The 21,010-nt window shown below is 39.5% G+C and overlaps 1 protein-coding gene across 4 annotated transcripts in view; it reads right to left on the minus strand.

The window, feature by feature from the left end:
* Positions 1–21,010, minus strand: part of SOBP (sine oculis binding protein homolog) — a 134,946-nt gene that overhangs the window by 71,995 nt on the left and 41,941 nt on the right. For all 4 annotated transcript variants that reach the window (XM_075268132.1, XM_075268130.1, XM_075268131.1 and 1 more), the window contains 2 exons: positions 16,963–17,148; positions 7,288–7,439 (listed from right to left, as the gene is read on the minus strand). In XM_075268132.1, the coding sequence (XP_075124233.1) occupies positions 7,288–7,439; positions 16,963–17,148 (338 nt within the window). The remainder of the gene's footprint in view (positions 1–7,287; positions 7,440–16,962; positions 17,149–21,010) is intronic.

The raw sequence follows: 21,010 nt of genomic DNA on the forward strand, positions 1-21,010 counted from the left end.
GCACCTCCACCATTCCGTAAACATCTGCAACGTGTACAGAGCCAGAAGTAGACAGCGCCATAGACGATATAGCGGCCGTGCTTTGCTATTGCAGTTCAGCTCCATTGCAAATCATTTGGCCCATCCACATGTGCTAAAGTTATTGGCATAGATTCGAGAGATCAATTATGATTGTAAACTGGCATAAAATATCATAAATCTGACAGGGCCCATGCCTCGCCCTTCACCAAAAATAAGGCCCCAAATTTTTGTGCAATAATGTAAATTTGGTATGTTTGTGTAAATGTGTGTACTGGAGAGTTCATAGTTGCCGAACGTAGACTTTTCAGAATAAAATATCTATAATTTCCCACATATAGTAGGGTATATCTGGATCATTCATGTTTGCATGTGACTTAGCACCCTCTACAGAGGGCTGTTGCTTTTCTTTGTGTTTGTATTGCAGCCATAGGAGTGTGCACCTGTATACATTTATTTTACTATGATTTCTGATTTTTTTGTCTTTTTGCATTGTACACACGGGGTGGCTTCCTTCATGTTGGACTTGCATTCCTCTCATCTGCCCAAATAAATTTCAATTAGAATAAAATATATGTGAATGCACTTTGTAGGCATAGACCTGGACCTAAGAGAAGCATATCTGTATAGTTTAAGTCACCTTGTAGGTGCAGAGGGGCTCTCACAAGTTGTTCATACAATGAACCTGACAATTTTATACACAGATTCTGCCGATTGCAGTAATGCAGTTTATATGTTTATATGTGTCAGCACTCTCTACATAGATCTGCTGCATTTGTGTGTGTGTGTTTTTCTAAATTCCAATGGCTATATGAACATGACTGCATTTTATATATCTAAGTTACACAAGTGTATTTCATGGAAATATTAGTCTAAACTATTCTTAACTAAACACAGTCATATCACATAGCAGGGCTGCAGCAGTTGTAGCTGTATCTCGTAACCTGATCCTAAATTGTTGTTGTGGCTCGTAGCCTGGAACATGCATTAGCAGGAGAAATGTGACAAATTTATTCTTGTTTAAAAATGAGATGGTGTAGAATGGCATAAGTATGATATAAATAAACAGGGGTGAATTTTATAGAATTTTAGAGATTAGCTATATTGTTTTCACTAAACTGTATAGCAGGCAAGCTATTACCATGGTTTAATAGTGAGACCACCTATTACAAAGACAAGGCTATGACATCTATTTCCAATTATTTCATACCCATAAATAATGGAAATACTCAATACACAGCTCAATTTTCTAGAAAAATGGCTCCCTTGTCTGCAACAATTGGATTAGTTACAACAGCTAAAGCATGGGTAATGGAATATAATACCACACAACTTTCTGACAAGAAGTTCATTCTACAACTCCACGCAATCTTATAAGTAATGCCTTATTCACAGAATTAAATAATAGAGATTAGTAGTCTAGCACATTTTAGGACCAAAGTCTGGTGAAGTCAACAGAATAAATCACAATATACAGTGTTGATTCCTACAGTATATTGTGGTAAATTAAAATGCAAAGTGGTTATTACGACCGTCACATTAGCCAGGCAAACTATCCAGTGGTGATCATTATGTCCAAACTATAATATATGATAGGTGGGGAGGGCCACCACCAACACAACACAGGGGATTTCTTACGTTTACAGTCTGTTCCATTTATTTCTTAGAAAAATAAGTAAATGTTTTTTCAGAAATCATTATCACGCTCATTGGATTTCACTCCAATGAAATTACTTATTAACTACTGCTATAACAGTGTCATGGCTATAGGGCATCCTGATGCCCGAGGAGGCCTAAAGGCCACTTAAGAGGATAGGAGAATAATTAATGGCACGATACAGAATGGCATCTGGTAAAAATTTTGCAAACGGACCAAAGAAACTCAAGCTATGCCTTTATGGGGTTTATTTCCCCATATTTGTTACTCGTGTATTCCCTGAGTATTACAGGAGACCAATATTGTGGAAAGCTACAAAGCATGCTGTATTATAGAGGTTTTCTAAGCATTTTTAAAGCGGTTTTCCCATATCCCTGTTTCAGCAGTTTGCCTGCTGTCTCTTCTTCTCACGTCCTGTATTTCTCTCCCCCCCCCCCCTCCAGCTTGCTGAACAGGACACTATGAAGTATCACATTACTTATACAGATTAGATAATATGCATATACTTGTAGAGAACAAACTCAGTGCTATCTGTGTTTTTATAGAGAGATATAACAGACTGGGCTTTATCAGCAAACTGCAATTAGCTGAACTGCTTGTCCTGCTGGCAGTGCAGTGAGTGATTACACTTGTCCTATCACACAGGTCCGGCGTTATGGAAATGCTATGTAAACAATGGGAGAAATTAGTTCACATAGCAGGCAAACAAAGCAGCATTTCTAAAGCAATATATTTAGGAAAAATCTTCAATTTAAATAAGCTACCAGTATAGATTGGATCATTGAGATGGGAAGAGCCCTTTAAGCATTGTTTCTAAAGAAGAATACTGTGCCTCACAGAGTGCAACATCTTTTACTCACCTCACCTCCAGCAATATGTCTCTGCAGGTGGTTGGGTGGTTGCTAGGAAACCTAATGTTTTCTTAATGCTGAGCTCCCTTACTTCATTTTACAGACCACATCTGGTTGCCATGGTGAGAAGTGACTACTGAGAACAACAGACCTGGTAGCTATCCTTGCCTGGCTAATTGTCGTATGCTAGCGACTTTTCCTGACTTATGACTTCAGCCTTGTTCTTGGATTATGCTCCTGTCTCACCCTTTGGATTGATTTGCTTCCTGTCATTCTCCTACTTGTATCAACTCCTAGCCTGACTATGGTTTTGTCTTACCCTGCAGCTTGTTACAGCCTGTCTACTATTCCACTGGGGAACCCTGGCTATATTCTAAGGAACACAACCTGGGATTTCAACTGGAAAAAAAAACATACCTCCTTGCTGGGATTAGGTAAAGAAAGAGGGATCCCCACTACAGTGCAGCCAGTGCCAAAATGATTGGAGCTTAAAAGATTTACATCTCTGGTGGAAATGTAACAATATATTACAGAATCAGAAAAATCTGCTTCAATATACTTGCCATATTTTCTTTAATAGATTCCACACTGTCTATAAATGTATCAAGTAACTCCTAAACGTGAGATCACTTCATTTGTGATTAACAATCTACTTGCAAATGATAAATGATGATAATGAACATTAATGAAGACAAATCTATAGAATTAAGATGATTCTGTCCTCTGATTAGAAGTAACTGGATAGCTGCAAATTAGACCCGGATCATAGATACTGCAGGTATATGGCACAACAATGGCTCATAACATAGGTGCCATCTTTTCTGGGGAGACACCTGCGGAACTAGAATCATTACACCGCTAAGCTATGCAAAGACTTAATAGCAACTGCATGGCTTTTCTCTTTACATCATGCTATTTAATAATGTTATTCAACATTTGCATGGATGACGCATTAAAAATATTTATGTATTTCACTTCCGTCAAGTAATGCGACACATGCTACTGGTTGTATAAAATACATACCATGCTGGCTTGTCATGCTTGTTCCAAATGTCTGCAAATATCTCTATAGCAAAGGATTTAGATAATGTGCACCATAGAGATACCACAGATACTCTGCTGCTCAGGCACCCATTTTCTTGCTAGTTTTTCTTCGAAGTCATAATATTATCTAGACTAATTATAGTGAAAGAAAGGAAAACTGAAGCTGCTAATAGACGATAATTGTTAAGCCATATTACAGCAAAAAAAACCTGTGGTACTTTGTTTTAATTGATTTTTTTCCTCTGTTTTTAACCTTTAGACTGGGTTCACATGGGGTATTTTGGTCAGGATTTTGAGGCCGTATCCGTCTCAAAATCCTGACCAAAAAGACGGCTCCTACTAAAATCAATGGGAGTCAGAAAGTTCTTTTTTCCGGGAGCGGTTTGTTCCAGCTCCCGGAAAAAAGAACGGACATGCTTATTCTTCAGGCGGAATCGCGTTGCGACATCCACCTGAAGACACTCCCTCCCGACTAGGCCCATTCATTTGGGCCTAATCCAGAGCAGAGTGCACCGGCATCCAGTCGCAGCTACCCGTATTTTGGACCAGGCCGCCTCAGGTTCCAGACTGAAAACCCTGTATGAACCTGGCCTTATAGGGTATGGCGAAAAATGTTTACTTTTAATTTTAGTACAGGACACTTACAATTGGCAATATTTTTTTATTACCAAAGATATAGCTATTTCAGTTCTTTGTCGATTTGGGGAGATCAAAGGGAGTCTGTTAGGTCCAAAATGCCTATCCAACCCATGACAGTGCCATGTAGGGTTCTTTAATAGGAGTAGAAACATGCCATTGCAGCCACAAACCGATGAAGATAATCAACTTTTTTATGTATATGCAAATCAACCATAAAGTGGTGAAAGACTAAAAATGTCAATCATGGCTAAAGGGAAGACATTGTGCACCACATCCAGAGGAGAGCCAGAGCATTTGCAGCTGCCTGTAGGCATATCTGGTAAATCATACTCACCCCTGGTGCACTTGTGGGCTGATTTACATATACATAAAGATGATTATCTTCGCATTTCTTCTATAGTTTGTGACCACAAAGGAATATTTCTGTCAGAATTAAAGACACCTATTGGCACTGATATTGGTTTGGAAAGCACTTGACACCCAAGGGACTTCCTTTAAGTTATTACTATGACAGTCTGGTCTGGACAATTGCAATGTCCTATTAAACACAATCAGTCAGTTAAAGGGATCCTATCACTCAGACATGATTTTTTCTAAGTACCACGTCGGAATAGCCTTAATAATATAATAATAATAATACATTTTATTTATATAGCGCCAACATATTCCGCAGCGCTGTACAATTTATAGGGTTCAGATACAGACATACATAACAAAGAACGTCATTTCACACAATGGGACTGAGGGCCCTGCTCAAAAGAGCTTACAATCTATGAGGTAGAGAGGGTGACACAAGAGGTAGCAGGGGCGGCTTAAGAAAGGTTATTCGTCTCCTACCTTTCGTCGTCTTCTCCGCGCCGCCGTTCGCCTACAATCCCGGTTCTTGTCGGTATGCTAATGAGCTCTCTCGCTGCACTGGGGGCGGGCCCCAGCACTCAGACAGCACTGGGGGCATCCCCAATGCTGTGAGAGAACTCTCTCCAGTGCCACCTCCTCTTCTTAAGCAGCGTCAACTTCAGCCTCTTCTTCCGGCAGTGGCTTGTAACTTCTAAGGCCTCGGGCCTTGGGCAGAGCAGACTGCGCATGCCCACAGGCCACAAGAAAATGGCCGCTTGCACAGTATTGGAAGCAGCCATTTTCTCGTGGCCTGTGGGCATGCGCAGTCTGCTCTGCCCAAGGCCTGAGGTCTTAGAAGTTACAAGCCACCGCTGGAAGAAGAGGCTTAAGATGACGTTGCTGAAGAAGAGGAGGCGGCACTGGAGTGAGTTCTCTTGCAGCATTGGGGACCGCCCCCAGAGCTGCATGAGAGCTCATTAGTATAGCGACAAGAACCGGGATTGTAGGCAAACGGCGGTGCGGAGAAGACGACGAAAGATAGGAGACGAATAGCCTTTAAGGCTATTCTGACGTGGTACTTATAAAAAATCATGTCTGAGTGATAGGATCCCTTTAAATATAAAGGCAATTAGTTAAATATATGTAATATAAATTCAAGGGAGTCAAGTTCATAGGGAATGTGTCAGCTGGCGAACTGTGGACCAGTTTCATTATAAACAAAAAGGATTGCAAATGCAGCTCCAGACTATGAGGCAAAATGTGCATGGAGGCATAACGTTAAACTTCTGCGCCCAATGAAAATAAGTCACTGGACCCCCATTTACCACTCCTGTTTTCTTACATTGCAGAGAGGCCCCCTTAGGCTTCAGGGCCCAGTAGCAACTGTTACTTCTGTGCCTGTCACAGATTTTAGATGTTATGGTGCAAAAGGTACTGTTGCACACATTGTGCTGTAGATTAAGGTAATACAGAATAGTTGGCAACAATATCAAATTTAAAATCTGATTACCAAACCCTAATTTGACAGTAACAATCCTAAGAAAACAGACCTGAAAAAAACAGGAATACAGTTTGTACAACCTCAGATAAATAGTAGAAGGAAAAAGTAAGAGTAAGAGAGTTCAGGTTAGGGGTAGTCAAGGGAACAGAACTTAAAGAGGACCTTTCACCACCTCTATCTATGCTAGTTCTTAGCATCTGTTACTAGGCACTGCTCCTCTGATTCCAGCACAGTTGGAATATTCTCTTTAACCCCCACCGTTCCCAGGCAACAAGTGCAGTTAGTTTTGGTGTCTGATGTGCTATTTAAGCTCTGTAATGTCAGGCAGGGGTGTGATTCAGAGCTCCAATCAGAAGCAGCCTGTGTCACAGCTCAGAATCAAACATTGTTTGCTCCTGCCTGACACCGCCCTCCTGGCAATACAGAGACTAAATAGCATATCAGGCACCAAAACAAACAATGATTGCTCAGAAATGGTGGGGGCTAGAGAAAAACATCCAACTGTCCCAGAATCAGAGGAGGGACACTTATTAATTGATGTAAAGAGCTGAACTTGTTTGAAGTGATGAAAGGTTGTCATTAATTGAAAAAAAAGTTGACATGGATGCTATAGTTAAACCTGTGTTCAACAGACCATATTTTAGATATCACACCTGTACTCACAGCAATATTGCTGAATCAAATTTGCCGCACCAGAGGTCCCAGTCTGAAATATCTAAGGCAGAGGGCCCACAGTGCACAAACACAGTGTATTTGGTTGCTGTGCAAACATAGTGGAAAACTTTTTTATAGTACCAGCAAAGTGAAAAAGATTTCATAATTCTCACCCACACATTACAGAAAAAAAATTGCAGAAAAGCAACATTTTAAAAAACGCAGCATGTTATTTTAGATTCATAATTGAGATTGTTTCCCCATAGATTTAATAGGGGGTAATAATAAAAATGCTGCAAACTAAGTTTGTTTTTTACTTCAGTGTTTTTAGCTGCATTTTTCTATTTGGATCCTTAGCCTAAATGAGGCCAAAATAATGTCGTAGATTTGTTAAGTTACTCCAGCTTTTACCTAGTTCATCTTTGAACTGTAAGGATATGACTCTGCATTACATACATATAATGTTCTAAAAAACTAAGAAAATTATATTATGATAGATTAGGGACCTTTACCATGCATGTGTGTTACAATCATTCATGAGCATGCATCAAAATAAAACTGGGTGTAGTTTTTTTTTTATTTCTTACCTTATTTCTCTTGAAGTATGCTCTTCGGCAGGCTGCAAAGCACTTTTCGCTGCAGAAGCTTTTCACTTCACTCCCCATGCTCAGGGAATAGCGCTTAAGCCCCACTTTCTGGCACCAGGCACACATGATTTGTACATTTGACACATCATCCTCTATAGATCAAAAGAAAAAAAAAATCACAAACTTTGTATGACCATAAGCAGACAAAAAAAAACGAGAGAAACAGAGGGGCATGTACAGAATGAATGTGCTAGCCTGTACAACTGGAATTGGCTAAATGCTTTGAAGATATATGAATGAAATGGTCATAGCTCCATGTTTTTCTAGATTACCCAAGAAATATCTGACTTCCTCACTATACCAGCAAACATGTGGAAGATGAGTATCAGAGGCTCTGAACAAAGTCTGGTGCCTCTTTATAATGGGGCTGAGTTTACACAGCGCTATTTAAAGAGCACCTTTAACATCCTCCACCAAGTCCAGCACCTTTCATCAGTCAATAGGTGTTGTTATACTAATTCCAGCAAAGTTGAAATTAATCTCCCTGATGTCTCAGTCAAAGCAGACCAAGACTTATCTGTCCTACACTTATATTGCAGGCTTCTATTACAGCCTGTAATAGAAGTGCTGCAGTTTTACAATGCATTGTATTAGTGTTCAGGCCACTTGGAGTTCAATACCCCTATGGAGTCTAAAAACTACAGTAAAAAACTTGAATCGACCCCTTTTCCCTAGACCACATATAAAATTATATTTAAAAAAGTACAACACGTATATATTAGATATTCCTGTTTCTCAAAATGCATAGTCTATAAACTTAGAAAAATATTTTTCCAATACAGTGAACACTGGTAGAAACAAAAATCTAAAGAAACGAACCCCCGTTTTTCAGTAAATGGTTATTAAAGGATCAGCAACTTTTAACACAACGTACGCTCAAATCATAGAATACGTCATCTTGAACATAATTGCAAGTCACTTTCATTAAAAATAAAAATCTGATGTTTTGCAACCTAAAAACTGTTTCGTAAGTCCTACTACTAGGGGGCTCCTATCTTTTAAGTCTACTGTCTACTAGCTAAAATATGGTGCTGAAACAGTAATGTGAGAAATAGATGCATGGGTCCAGCAGGCATTATCTCTACAAGAGCACTTATTTCTTCTCAGCTTCCGTGCACACTGGCTGGCATCTGTTCACCGGGCATCGTGAGGTATTTTTATTGGTTACAAGATCTGTGTGTTGATAACAGATGAGAAGGGCAAAGAAATGCAAATTAGATAATGGCCCTTTCACACCACCAAACTCCATTTGTGGAAAATAGTCCATGTGTGTGGGCTGTATTTCTCAGTCTGCACTGGGCTGTGTGCATACTGATCACTACATCATAGTCAGTTATGATGCAGTGAGCTCCTGAACGTTCCGATCACTCCAGTAATGAAGTGTTATATCAGTTCATTATTGTAGCAGTCGGACTATTCAAGGGGCTCACTGCATCATTACGGACTATGATGTAGTGACTCCTATGCCCAGTTCAGTTCAGATACTACGGCCAACACACGACAATTTTTCATGGTAAAGGACTCAGTCATGTGAAAGGACCCTAATTCTTTTGACTCCGGATAGGAATGAGAGGAAAGAGGTAATTTGCTTGTGCTGGACCACAGTCATTATTTTGTATATATAAGATCTGTATATAGATCTTGCATATATAAGATCTGTCCGGATACTGCCATAACTAGCATGAAAATACAAAATACACAGACAATTGGATAAGGCGTTGGGCATAATCCTGAGCCTCATGGAAAGTGTTCCTCAGTAGACTACTGAGGTCCACACTATGTACCCATCCCGTTGCTCTAAGTGAAATAAAGATCAAGGTACAAGCAAAATGAGACGATTGTCCCCAGATAAAAAGAATAATTCATCACTTTTGAAGGGTTAGGCATTAACAGAGAGATGTTCCCAGGAAGGCTCTGTGATTGTAAAGTTACATCAAAAATTCAGGTACTCTAAGGCCCATATAAACCCAATCCTTATCAGATTAATGATGAGATAAATAAATGCTGAGCTATTCTGTCAAGTAAAGCGACTGAGACCATGACAGGGAATCTGTAAGTGGGTGCTGCCGTTGTAAAATTTTGTTTACTTTTGTTTGTTTTTTTTGCTGCTATGATGGATCAGAACTCTTTAATAGAGATGAATGAACCTCTGAAAATTCATTTAGTTTCAGGTTTGGACAGTTTGGCCCAAATATTCATTTTAGATTGAATAATTTCATCACCAACTAGAAGTGGAATTATTATACTCTGGGATCTCTTCAGAGTATAACAGGTGGAGGCGGTGCAAAAAAAGTAACAAACAGTTATACTTACCTCCACTCACCTCTTCTGGGCATTATTGTTCTATCTGGCACTCCCTCTGGGTCCCTCTAAAATCATAGGTGCCATCATGCACCCCGGGGTCAACACTGATGACTGAGATTGGATCTCATTATGAAGGTATGCAAGCGTCATGATGTGGGTGCTCTCCATATGACTGATGAAACCCAATCAGGTCTCAGTGATGATTTCGGGACATACCAGTGCATCTCAATAAATTAGAATATCATCAAAAAGTTATTCTTTTTTTTTTTAGTAATTCAATTGAAAACGTGAAACCCATATATTATATTGAAACATTACAAACAGAGTGAACTTTTTCATGTGTTTATTTCTGTTAATGCTGATGTCTTACAGCCAAGCCTAACCCAAAAGTCATTATCTTAGAAAAATTGAGTATTAAATAAGACCAACTGTAAAAAAAAATATTTAACACAGAAATGTTGGCCAAATGAAAAGTCTGTCCAGTAAATGCCGTCAATACTTGGTCGGGCTCCTTTTGCATGAATGACTGTATCAATGCAGCAATGTGACATGGAGGGATCAGCCTGTGGCACTGCAGAGGTGTTATGGAAGCCTAGGTTGTATGATAGCATCCTTCAGCTCGTTTGCATTGTTGGGTGTGGAGTCTCTCATCTTCCTCTTGACAATACCCTATAAATTCTCAATGGGGTTAAGGTCAGGCGAGTTTGCTTGCCAATCAATAACAGTGATACTGTGGTTATTAAACCAGTTCTTGGTACTTTTGGCAGTGTGGACAAGTGTCAAGTCCTGTTGGAAAATTAAAATTCCATCTCCAAAAAGTTTGTCCTCAGAGGGAAGCATGAAGTTCTCTAGAATTTCCTGGTAGACGGCTGCACTGACTATGATAAAACACATTGGACCTACATCAGCAGATGACATGGTTCCCCAAACCATCACTGATTGTAGAAACTTCACACTAGACCTCAAGCAGCTTGAATTGTGTGCGGTCTCTTCAATCTTCCTCCAAACTCTGGGACCTTGATTTCCAAATTAAATGCAAAATTTACTTTCATCTAAAAAAAAAATACCTTTGACCACTAAGCAACAATCCATAACTTTTGATGATATTCTAATTTATTGAAATGTACTAGTACAATGTCACATAGGAGCCCAAAAGAATACCCAGAGGGGGCCCCATATGCCACATAGATGCAGAAAAGAAGTGAGAGAAGGTTAATATACTTATTTGTTATTTTTTACACCTCTCCTGGGTCTCCACTTAATATATCACTTTTCAAAGCCTATAGGTATAATAATTTCACTTCCAGTATGCAGACAATGAATACCCAAATTTTCAGGTTTAGGTTGAATCTCGAACGTTTGGAAAATTCAAAGGGAATCTGGTACAAGCCAAATCGGTTCATGCATCTCTACTCTGGAACCAATAATGCAAATGTGAAGAGAATCTTACGAAGGCAAGAAAGAACATCAATGCTAAACACATTCAGGAAAACAGAGCTGTTCGAGGCACGATACAAACTTTGCTCAATTACAACTATATTACTACAGAGACAATTGATGAACTGACTGGCATAAAGTAGTAATAGTCTAAAGGATAGTCATTTAAAGGAACTCTTTTTGCAAATGAAACAGCAATACTGTATGGGAGGTGTGTGAACATTTCTGAAGGTAAAATAAGTCAATAATGATTCATGTCCTTTAACTAAATTTCTACAGCCTGATAAGCAAGTCCTGAGAGTGTGAGAATTTAGCTACATGAGTGAGATATGAGAGCAAGGTTGAGCATGTGAAGAAACTGAATATATCAGAAGATTGAATAGTAACTTTGTGGCTGTGAATAAACCGACATGAGAAAGGGGTGTCACTGGTAAGAGATAGAAGGTCATGGGAGAAGAAGAAAGATATTGGTAGACAGGAAAAGAGGATCCGATCACCATAAAGTGCCCGCTCATCTAACAGTGTAAAAGAAAACCGTATTATAAGTATTGGCAAGAAGCCCAACTAAGAGGAAATACATAACAAGATAACATGCAATCGTTACCTTATAATACTTTGCTACTTTCGATATACTTTTTAAGGTGTGTTGTAAAACCAATTACATAAAATGTGTGAAAAATAACATATTTTTTGCAATAAATAAAATACAAATATTGCACTGGATAATGTGGCAAATCTATGTTTAACATGTAAGACATGAAGGTAACCAATAAAAATCCACTTCTCATTGTAAATCAGTCAGATTTTGGTGGTCCTGTATAAAAATGATAATCTTTATATTGCAGAAAAATATTTCACAGAACTTTAAAATGCAAAGAGTACATAATGTATGTACTGTGTACATCTATGAGGACATAAGGGTGACACAAAGGGTACAACCATCCAGCCATGTCTTAGAAAAACAAGTTAGTACACACAAAGCTGTCTGATCCAGTCACCCAGCCAGTGTTCGTGTACACACATAAGAAGTGCATTTGGGGCAAAGAATGTGGTGGATAAACTTGAATGAAGAATTCAGGTCAGGAGGAATAATGTAAAGTAAGGTGAGAGTAAACACTGAGGAGTTAGATTAAGGAATATGATAGACCTGCCTAACTATGGGTCAGTTCACACACAGTTTTTTGCAAGCTGAAAAAATCTTCTTCAGGAATTAGGAAACATTTTTTTGACATGGTTTTTGGCATGACGCAGTTTTTGACGTGGTTTTTGGTAGTTTTTTTGCTCCAGCTCACATATGGACCTGGAAACTTCTCTTTACAAAAGACGCTAGTGGTTTTTTAAAGCGTTTTTTGCAAACAAACCACGCCACTTTTTTTCCGTCTTCCATTGATTTCAATGGGTTTTTCCAGGTGGAATCCACCTGAAGATATATCATGTTGCTTGTTTTTTCTGCTAGCTGAAAAAACGCTAGCGGAAAAGAACTGCTAGTAACTCCGATTGAAATGAATGGGAGGCAGTTTTTCAGGCAGATTCTGAGGCGCATTCTGCCTCAGCATGCATCTGCAAAAAAAGTCTGTGTGAGCTGACCATATATGTGTTCTAATCTTAGGGCATATTTAACGCCAGGATCCCACGGGCCGGAAATGCAGCGATTTGCCCACAGCGGAAACACCACGTGAAAAATCGGTGCTTGCAAAGTGGATGTGATTCATGCGAGTTCCATCCCCACATTGCGGGAAAAAATCGCAGCGTGGACGCAGTTTTGAAAATCGCAGCATGTCAATTATATCTACGGAAACGCTGGTGGCTTCCCCGTAGATATAATTGTAACAGAAAGTCCGCGGAAGAATACTCTGTGAACTTTCTGTTCAAAGTGCTGTGGGAACAAGCGCAATATGTTCACGCCGGATGTGGATGTTGGAGATTAACCTGACTGTTCAGAGTGGTGCATTACAAACAACTGGTGCAGCACGACATAAGCCTTGTGCACAGATGCGAAAGGTTTGGAATACAGAGAATGTTAGTTTTAGATTGCTGGTAAAATATACAGCACAGAAAAATTGGTGAACTGAAGTGAGGAAAGAGATATGGGAGACAGTGATGCTCAAATGTAATTCTGTAATTGTAAAGTGAATGAGGAGCTTCTGCAGTGCAGGGAGTGACACACGGCAGAGACATTGGTGTAGTAAATAGACACGAAAATAATCCTGACTGCTCCATTCAGAATATATTGGGGAGTGGAGAGTGTTGTATAGCAAGTGGGAGAGCAATTAATACTGAGTTACAGTAATTAAGACAAGAATGAATCAGAGCAACAATAACAGTCTTAGCCACTTCCATGGATTCTGCAGATGTTATTAAAGTGCAGGTGTCATGGGTGCACAGATGATTAAATATAAAGAATAAGGTCATATTTACACGACCGCAATCTGGCCGAAGAGCATGGACCAACATGGTCCACTGTCCTATATCTGTATCTCTTGACTAAACACGGTTGTGTGAATGGAAATGGCTGCCTCATAGTGAGTTTTTAGGAACGGAGCTCCCAAACAGCTGGAATACTAAAACACTGAACTGTGATGAATTCAATTCCAATATCACAGCCATGTTCAGCCTGGGAAATATGGCCTCAGACCACATTTCTGAGATGGATTTTAGTTTTGTAGAATCCAATTGATTGCGTTGCTGTTTTGCACTCCATAATTAACTCTCAACAAAATTAAGGCAAAGTATAGCAATGAAACATTAATTCTGCTAATATCTCATTCTTCTGAATTTTCTGGGGATTCCTAACAACTATTTAACTTCTCTGCCTGTTTGGGTCTCAGCGCCACCCTACGCTCATTTTGATTCTTTGCTTACAGTTTTTCATTGCACTGTGTGAATACAGCTTCATTACCTTTCCTCTGTAATTGACTTTCCACCAGACCCATCTCCTGCACCTTGTTTCTCTCTGATCATCAAATGGTTAAATCTAGCCTTGCCTGTCAGATTGACAACCTGTCTTCCAATCAAGCCTAGGGCAAGTCTTCGGCTTCCTATATATAGACCATCACCCCACATAGGCTTGACTCTGACTCTGTCCTTAGACTTTGTCACTGCTAAGCTCCTCTTTCTGCTTCTATTGTATTACTGATCTCTGGCCCTTGGTTTCCCTTGTGACTATTCTCTTGGATTTTGATTCTGTACTGCATTGCTTGACTGTTACCGGCCCCTTGGCTAGGTGACCTCCCTTTGTTGTTGTTTGTCTTGTCTTTGTTCTGTGTTGTTACTTATATAGGAAGGGCCTGTCGGCCAGTTGCCACCTATTGCCAGGGGTGAACCTGGGCTTTCTTCTTTTTTTTTTATGTAGATTGTGAGCCCCACATAGAGCTCACAATGTACATTTTTCCCTATCAGTATGTCTTTGGAATATGGGATGGAAATCCATGCAAACACAGGGAGAACATACAAAATCCTTGCAGATGATTTTTTTGCCCTTGGCGGGATTTGAACACCAGGACTCCAGCGCTGCAAGGCTGCAGTGCTAACCACTGAGCCACCGTGTGGCCCCCGAACCTGGGCTTTCTGCCGCCTGAAGTGGCGTCAGAAAGCCGCCCCCCCCCCCCCCCAGGAGGGGCGGGGCTGAGGAAGTGGGGTCGCAAGAAAGGGGTGGGGTCGAGCTGAAGGGGCGGAGTCGAGCAGAAAGGGGGTGAGGTCGAGCGGAGCAAGCGGCGTTCGCAGGCAGGGAGAGGACCTGCTCTCTGCCTGAGTGTGAGGGGCGGCCGCTGGAGCAGCGCTGCGTCCAGCAGGGCCGCCCCAATACACCGCTCGCTTCCCGTGTCGGGCTGCAGACACGGTGACGCTAAGCCAGTCCAGGACAACTTGCCCTGGACTGGCTTAGGTCAGCAAAAATGCTGCCCTCCCGAGGCCCTGGCATAGCGCCGCCTGAAGTGGTCGCTTCAGGTCGCCTCATGGGAGGTGTGGCGCTGCCTATTGCTTAGTATAGAACCAGCAATCAGGAAGGGACAGCGGGCGTTTCAGCTTAGTGCTCACTGCCTCTTGTGCCCCTACCCCATGGTTCACCAGCAGCTACTGGGGAATTACTTTTCTAGCAACTCCCTTACATACTATTTTCAGGGCACGGATAGATTCAGATGGATGGACATTATGTTATATAACTTATGTGTAGAAGGTCCTGAATATGGAGCTAATATTACTTGATTTCTATATTCACATATACGTATTTTTTGCACATTGATATAGTATTTTCTAATTTGAAGCAAATGAAAAACTCATTTTCTAATTATTTGTATTTCTGCCTGAGAGAGTTTGTATTAAATATGACAAAAAAAAATAAAACATGGAACTCATGGTGACTTAGTGTCACTATCTAGTAGCTGCATCTCCCACGGAAATTTGGAACTGCAGTATGAAACACAATGATCAGGTTACAGAGGCAAAAGCCATCTAATATTGGGAAGTGCAAAGGTTTGCAAGTGTGGTCATTGGTTTAGCACTTTTCCTTAGCGACTACATCACCTTATCTGACTGTGCAACTGCCACACCTGAGTGCAAAATTCTGCAGGGATTGTGGTTACTTTAAAAAACACTATACACTATATAGACAAACACTATTTATATAAATATTATGGAGGAAGCAATCCAACAATTTCTAACATATCTCAGTATAGTTATGTGACATTACTCATCTCCATTAATTTTAGTACGTATTTATAAACTGTAGTATAGATTATTTCATATAAAAGATATTGTAATTTACAGACAGCAGTTTTATTTTAGACAAATTCAATAATTTCACTATGGGACTAATAAACATGCCACATAGATTTTGGCTGAAATTTATTCACCTGATTTCATAAACTTTTGTCTATCACTAAAAAAAAATAATATCCCTTGGCCTAAATTTAGATATCAAGTATAAAAACGTATCTGTTTAATAAACTTTCAAATTTCCCTATACAGTATTATCATAATTATCATATACCGGTAGCATACATCATAAGAACATAGTTGGAAACTTCATATATAAGGCTAGGGTCACATACATCATACAACATTTAGATTGTGTCGCAAATGTGACATCACATCTAACGTTTGGTGACAGAGTGACTGCAACTTGACCTTCACAAAAATTCCAACCTTGGGGCCACACGGTGGCTCAGTGGTTAGCACTGCAGCCTTGTAGCGCTGGAGTCCTGGTGTTCAAATCCCACCATGGGCAAAAAAAACATCTGCAAGGAGTTTGTATGTTCTCCCCATGTTTGCATGGATTTCCATCCCATATTCCAAAAAAAGACATACTGATAGGGAAAAATGTACATTGTGAGCTCTATGTGGGGCTCACAATCTACATAAAAAAAAAAAAAATTCCAACCTTGTTGGATTTTTGGTTGCAAGCCACAAGTCACATGTAACTTCCTCATAGTCATTATTACCTGCGACATGTTTGCAATTTGGCTGCTTTTGTAAAATAACCTTATGACAGCATGTAGCAGCCACATCTCACAAATGTTTTTGGTTGCATGGCTATTTTGAGTCTTGCTGTCACAGAATACATATTGACTCTAAATTGTTTGAGATCTGCTTTCTTTTGGCATTTGATACATGGTTGATTCCACTTTAACAATGTTACACATTTTCAATTTCGTATTCGCAAATGATTTTGCCTTTTAAGCTAATAACTGTCTGTACAATGTCAATTGTCACAAGTAATGGTTTAGATCCTCATTGGCTTATTTATAGCCATATATCTAGCCCATAGTTTGTACTAAATTGGTAAAGTATCAATTCACAGCAGCATGTAGATATTTGTTACATCACAGAAACAAATCATATTTTTCCAGCACAAACATAAATAAAGCCATTTTATACCTGCTGGTGGTTTCAGGAAAGGAGGAGGAATTAAAGGTACCACAATGGGCATATTTCCATGATCTTTTGACCCTGCTGGTAGATCGGTGAGCCCATTTCCTGCGGCAAGCCCTGAATAATTTAGACTGTTATTAAATGGTGAGATAACACTTTCCTCCGATACTTTTGGCTTTGGCAATGAATTTTCTGAAATAAAATGAAGGCAATGATTAAATGCATACACTTACATAAATAAATACATACACGCCATATTTACTATCACTGTGTTTTGCTATAGTTCTTTCTTTAGTCTTCCCAAGCTCACCCTTTGTTGCTTTACTGTAGTCGATCTGCTATACACCTTCTATCACTTTTACATATCCGAGTTTTTGACATTTTGCTTCTACATTTTTGACAGTCTTGAAATGCTCTACAATTTTTTTTCTTTCATAGATGGTCTTTGGCACTTTTTCAGATAGAAGCATTTAGTGTCAAGGCCTCCAAACTTACTATCCTAAACATTTTTTCATTTTGTCATTTCTATTGTTGTAATTTATACTTGTTATGACAAGTGCAATTGTGCTGAATTTGTTAAAGCCTTAACTAAATTTATTTTACACTTAGGGTTACATTCGAGTACACTGTTACCGCTCAATGTTCTTACTCATAAAGTGTCAGCACATCTTCAAGCCTAAGGCTATGTTTACAAGGAAGCCTTTCTTAAACCATTTCTTCCTTTTTTTTCTATTTCCTATCATGTTATATAGTTTCGTTTTTATGTATCTGTGGCGTGGCATAAAATAGGTACTGATGTTGGAATGTACAGTAATTTGCAATTTTTTTAGGCAGGTATGATAAGAATACTTTCAAAAATAGAAATGTTGGGAAAAACCGTGTAGTACTGTTTTAGCCAGAAAATAATAATTCATGCTATAGTTGATACCCTTGTGTCAAAAAGTCAGAAATATTGTAAATATGATATCCTTATTGGCTCACCAGAAAAAAATAGCATAGCATAGCATAGGTCTCAAAGATGAAAAATAAATAAAGTGTAATGTTTAACTCCTTCCCGGCATAGTTCGGTGGGTGTTGGGTATTGAAATATGGCAGAGACCCATCATTAATGCCCACGATCAGTGCCTGCTCTGATTACTTGCATTAAAACTCCTGGCGCCTCGGTCAAAGCTGGGTGCTGCCATTTTGGTTAGGATCGGTGTCCAATTGCCATAATAGCCATGTGTGTGTTTGTTTGGAAGGAGTGCAATCTTTTCGGAGTACACCTCCAGTGGGGTGAATTGAAACTCTGTATGTGCATGTGTTTGTATGTGAATTCAATAGTATAGTGGTGTCCTATGAATATATGATAATTTCCATGTGAATATACTATTGGGACTTTTTCATTATCCTCAGTTACTCTGGACTAAGTGGGGGATATTACACTATGCTATATGTGTGATAATACTTTGCTTTACTGAAATCTGGATAACATAAAAGCTTAGGTTTTATTCACAAATAGAGTAAACATGTAATACAGTCTAAATACTGACAAATATAATCACACAGGCATAGATTTTACTGGTTAGGCTGCATACAGTGTTGGCCAAAAGTATTGGCACCCCTGCAATTCTGTCAGATTATACTCACTTTCTTCCAGAAAATGATTGCAATCACAAACTCTTTGGTATTAATATCTTCATTTATTTTGCTTGCAATGAAAAAACACAAAAGAGAATGAAAAAAAAGTAAAATTATTGATCATTTTACACAAAACTCCAAAAATGGGCCAGACAAAAGTATTGGCACCCTCAGTCTAATGCTTGGTAGCACAACCTTTAGACAAAATAACTGTGAACAACCGCTTCCGGTAACCGTCAATGAGAGTCTTACAATGCTCTTCTGGAATTTTAGACCATTCTTCTTTGGCAAACTGCTCCAGGTCCCTGAGATTTGAAGGGTGCCTTATCCAAACTGCCATTTTGAGATCTTTCCACAGGTGTTCTATGGGACTCAGGTCTGGACTCATTGCTGGCCTCTTTAGAAGTCTCCAGTGCTTTCTCTTAAACCATTTTCTAGTGCTTTTTGAAGTGTGTTTTGGGTTATTGTCCTGCTGGAAGACCCATGACCTCTGAGGGAGACCCAGCTTTCTCACATTGGGCCCTACATTATGCTGCAAAATTTGTTGGTAGTCTTCAGACTTCATAATGCCATGCACACGGTCAAGCAGTCCAGTACCAGAGGCAGCAAAGCAACCCCAAAACATCAGGGAACCTCCGCCATGTTTGGTTGTAGGGACCGTGTTCTTTTCTTTGAAGGCCTCTTTTTTTTCCTGTAAACTATATGTTGAGGCCTTTTCCCAAAAAGCTCTACTTTTGTCTCATCTGACCAGAGAACATTCTTCCAAAACGTTTTTGGCTTTCTCGGGTAAGTTTTGGCAAACTCCAGCTTGGCTTTCTTATGTCTCTTGGTAAGAAGTGGGGTCTTTCTGGGTATCCTACCACACAGTCCCTTTTCATTCAGACGCTGACGGATAGTAGGGGTTGACACTGTTGTACCCTCGGACTGCAGGGCAGCTTGAACTTGTTTGGATGTTAGTCGAGGTTCTTTATCCACCATCCGCACAATTTTGCGTTGAAATCTCTTGTCAATTTTTCTTTTCCGTCCACATCTAGGGGGGTTAGCCACAGTGCCATGGGCTTTAAACTTCTTGATGACACTGCGCACAGTAGACACAGGAACATTCAGGTCTTTGGAGATGGACTTGTAGCCTTGGGATTGCTCATGCTTCCGCACAATTTTGCTTCTCAAGTCCTCAGACAGTTCTTTGGTTTCCTTTCTTTTCTCCATGCTCAATGTGGTACACACAAGGACAAAGGACAGAGGTTGAGTCAACTTTAATCCATTTCAACTGGCTGCAAGTGTGATTTAGTTATTACCACCACCTGTTAGGTGCCTCAGGTAAGTAACAGGTGCTGTTAATTACACAAATTAGAGAAGCATCACATGATTTTTCAAACAGTGCCAATACTTTTGTCCACCCCCTTTTTTATGTTTGCTGTGGAATTATATCCAATTTGGCTTTTTGACAATTCTTTTTGTGGTTTTCCATTGAAGACAAATTAAATAAAGTTAATAATACCAAAGAATTTGTGCTTGCAATCATTTTCTGGAAGAAACTGAGTATTATCTGACAGAATTGCAGGGGTGCCAATACTTTTGGCCAACACTGTATGTAGATTGCATCAGAGAAATATCCTTAAAAGAGTAGCACTCATATTAATTGATTTTGGTTCAGACGTTACTTTCTATTTTTAAATGATGTTAATTAAACATTATGTTTTATTTATTTTTTCTTCATTGAGACCTATCCTATGTTCGCTCTCAAATAAATCCAGTATTCCCAGATTTGCCCTGTCAGAAATTACCTTACGACACCACCAGAGACTGGCACATTTCTATGCAACAGAAAAAAAAATGCAAGTCCACATACCAAACATACAGTAGGACAAAACATTTCTGGAACGTTTTCATACACACCCATCAATGTGGTGTACATGATAAGGGGCCCCTAGTGTATATGATAAGGGGCCCCAACCCAAGCGGCTCCAATGTAGCAATTTACATTGGAAACACAAAACAAAAACTGCAGGTCAGGATGAATTTACAATGAAGTTTTGGCCGGATATTCCCATGGAAAAACAATTCTCTGGGCCTGTTCATAGCTTGTCAGACTTAAAGGTTTTAATCCTAAAAGGCCTTTTCAAGAATGACAGAGAGGTAAACATTTGGGAATCCAAACTGATGATAAAAATCAGATCATTGACAAAGGGACTCAATCTGACCCTTGGATTTACGAGTCCTTACTTGGACACAATTTGCCACAACCCCACCACCCACTATCAGGATGTCTCCAAATGATTTCAAACCCCTCTCAAAGTCCACACCCCTATAACCTATAACCTTAGTATTATTGAGATAAGGTAATCCTTTAATAGTCCCACCATGGGGAAATTCATTGTGTTACAGCAGCATAAATAATACAATAATAGTACAAGAAAAACACATACAAAGC

This window comes from Leptodactylus fuscus, chromosome 3 (genome assembly GCF_031893055.1).
Source record: "Leptodactylus fuscus isolate aLepFus1 chromosome 3, aLepFus1.hap2, whole genome shotgun sequence".
Lineage (NCBI taxonomy): Eukaryota > Metazoa > Chordata > Amphibia > Anura > Leptodactylidae > Leptodactylus > Leptodactylus fuscus.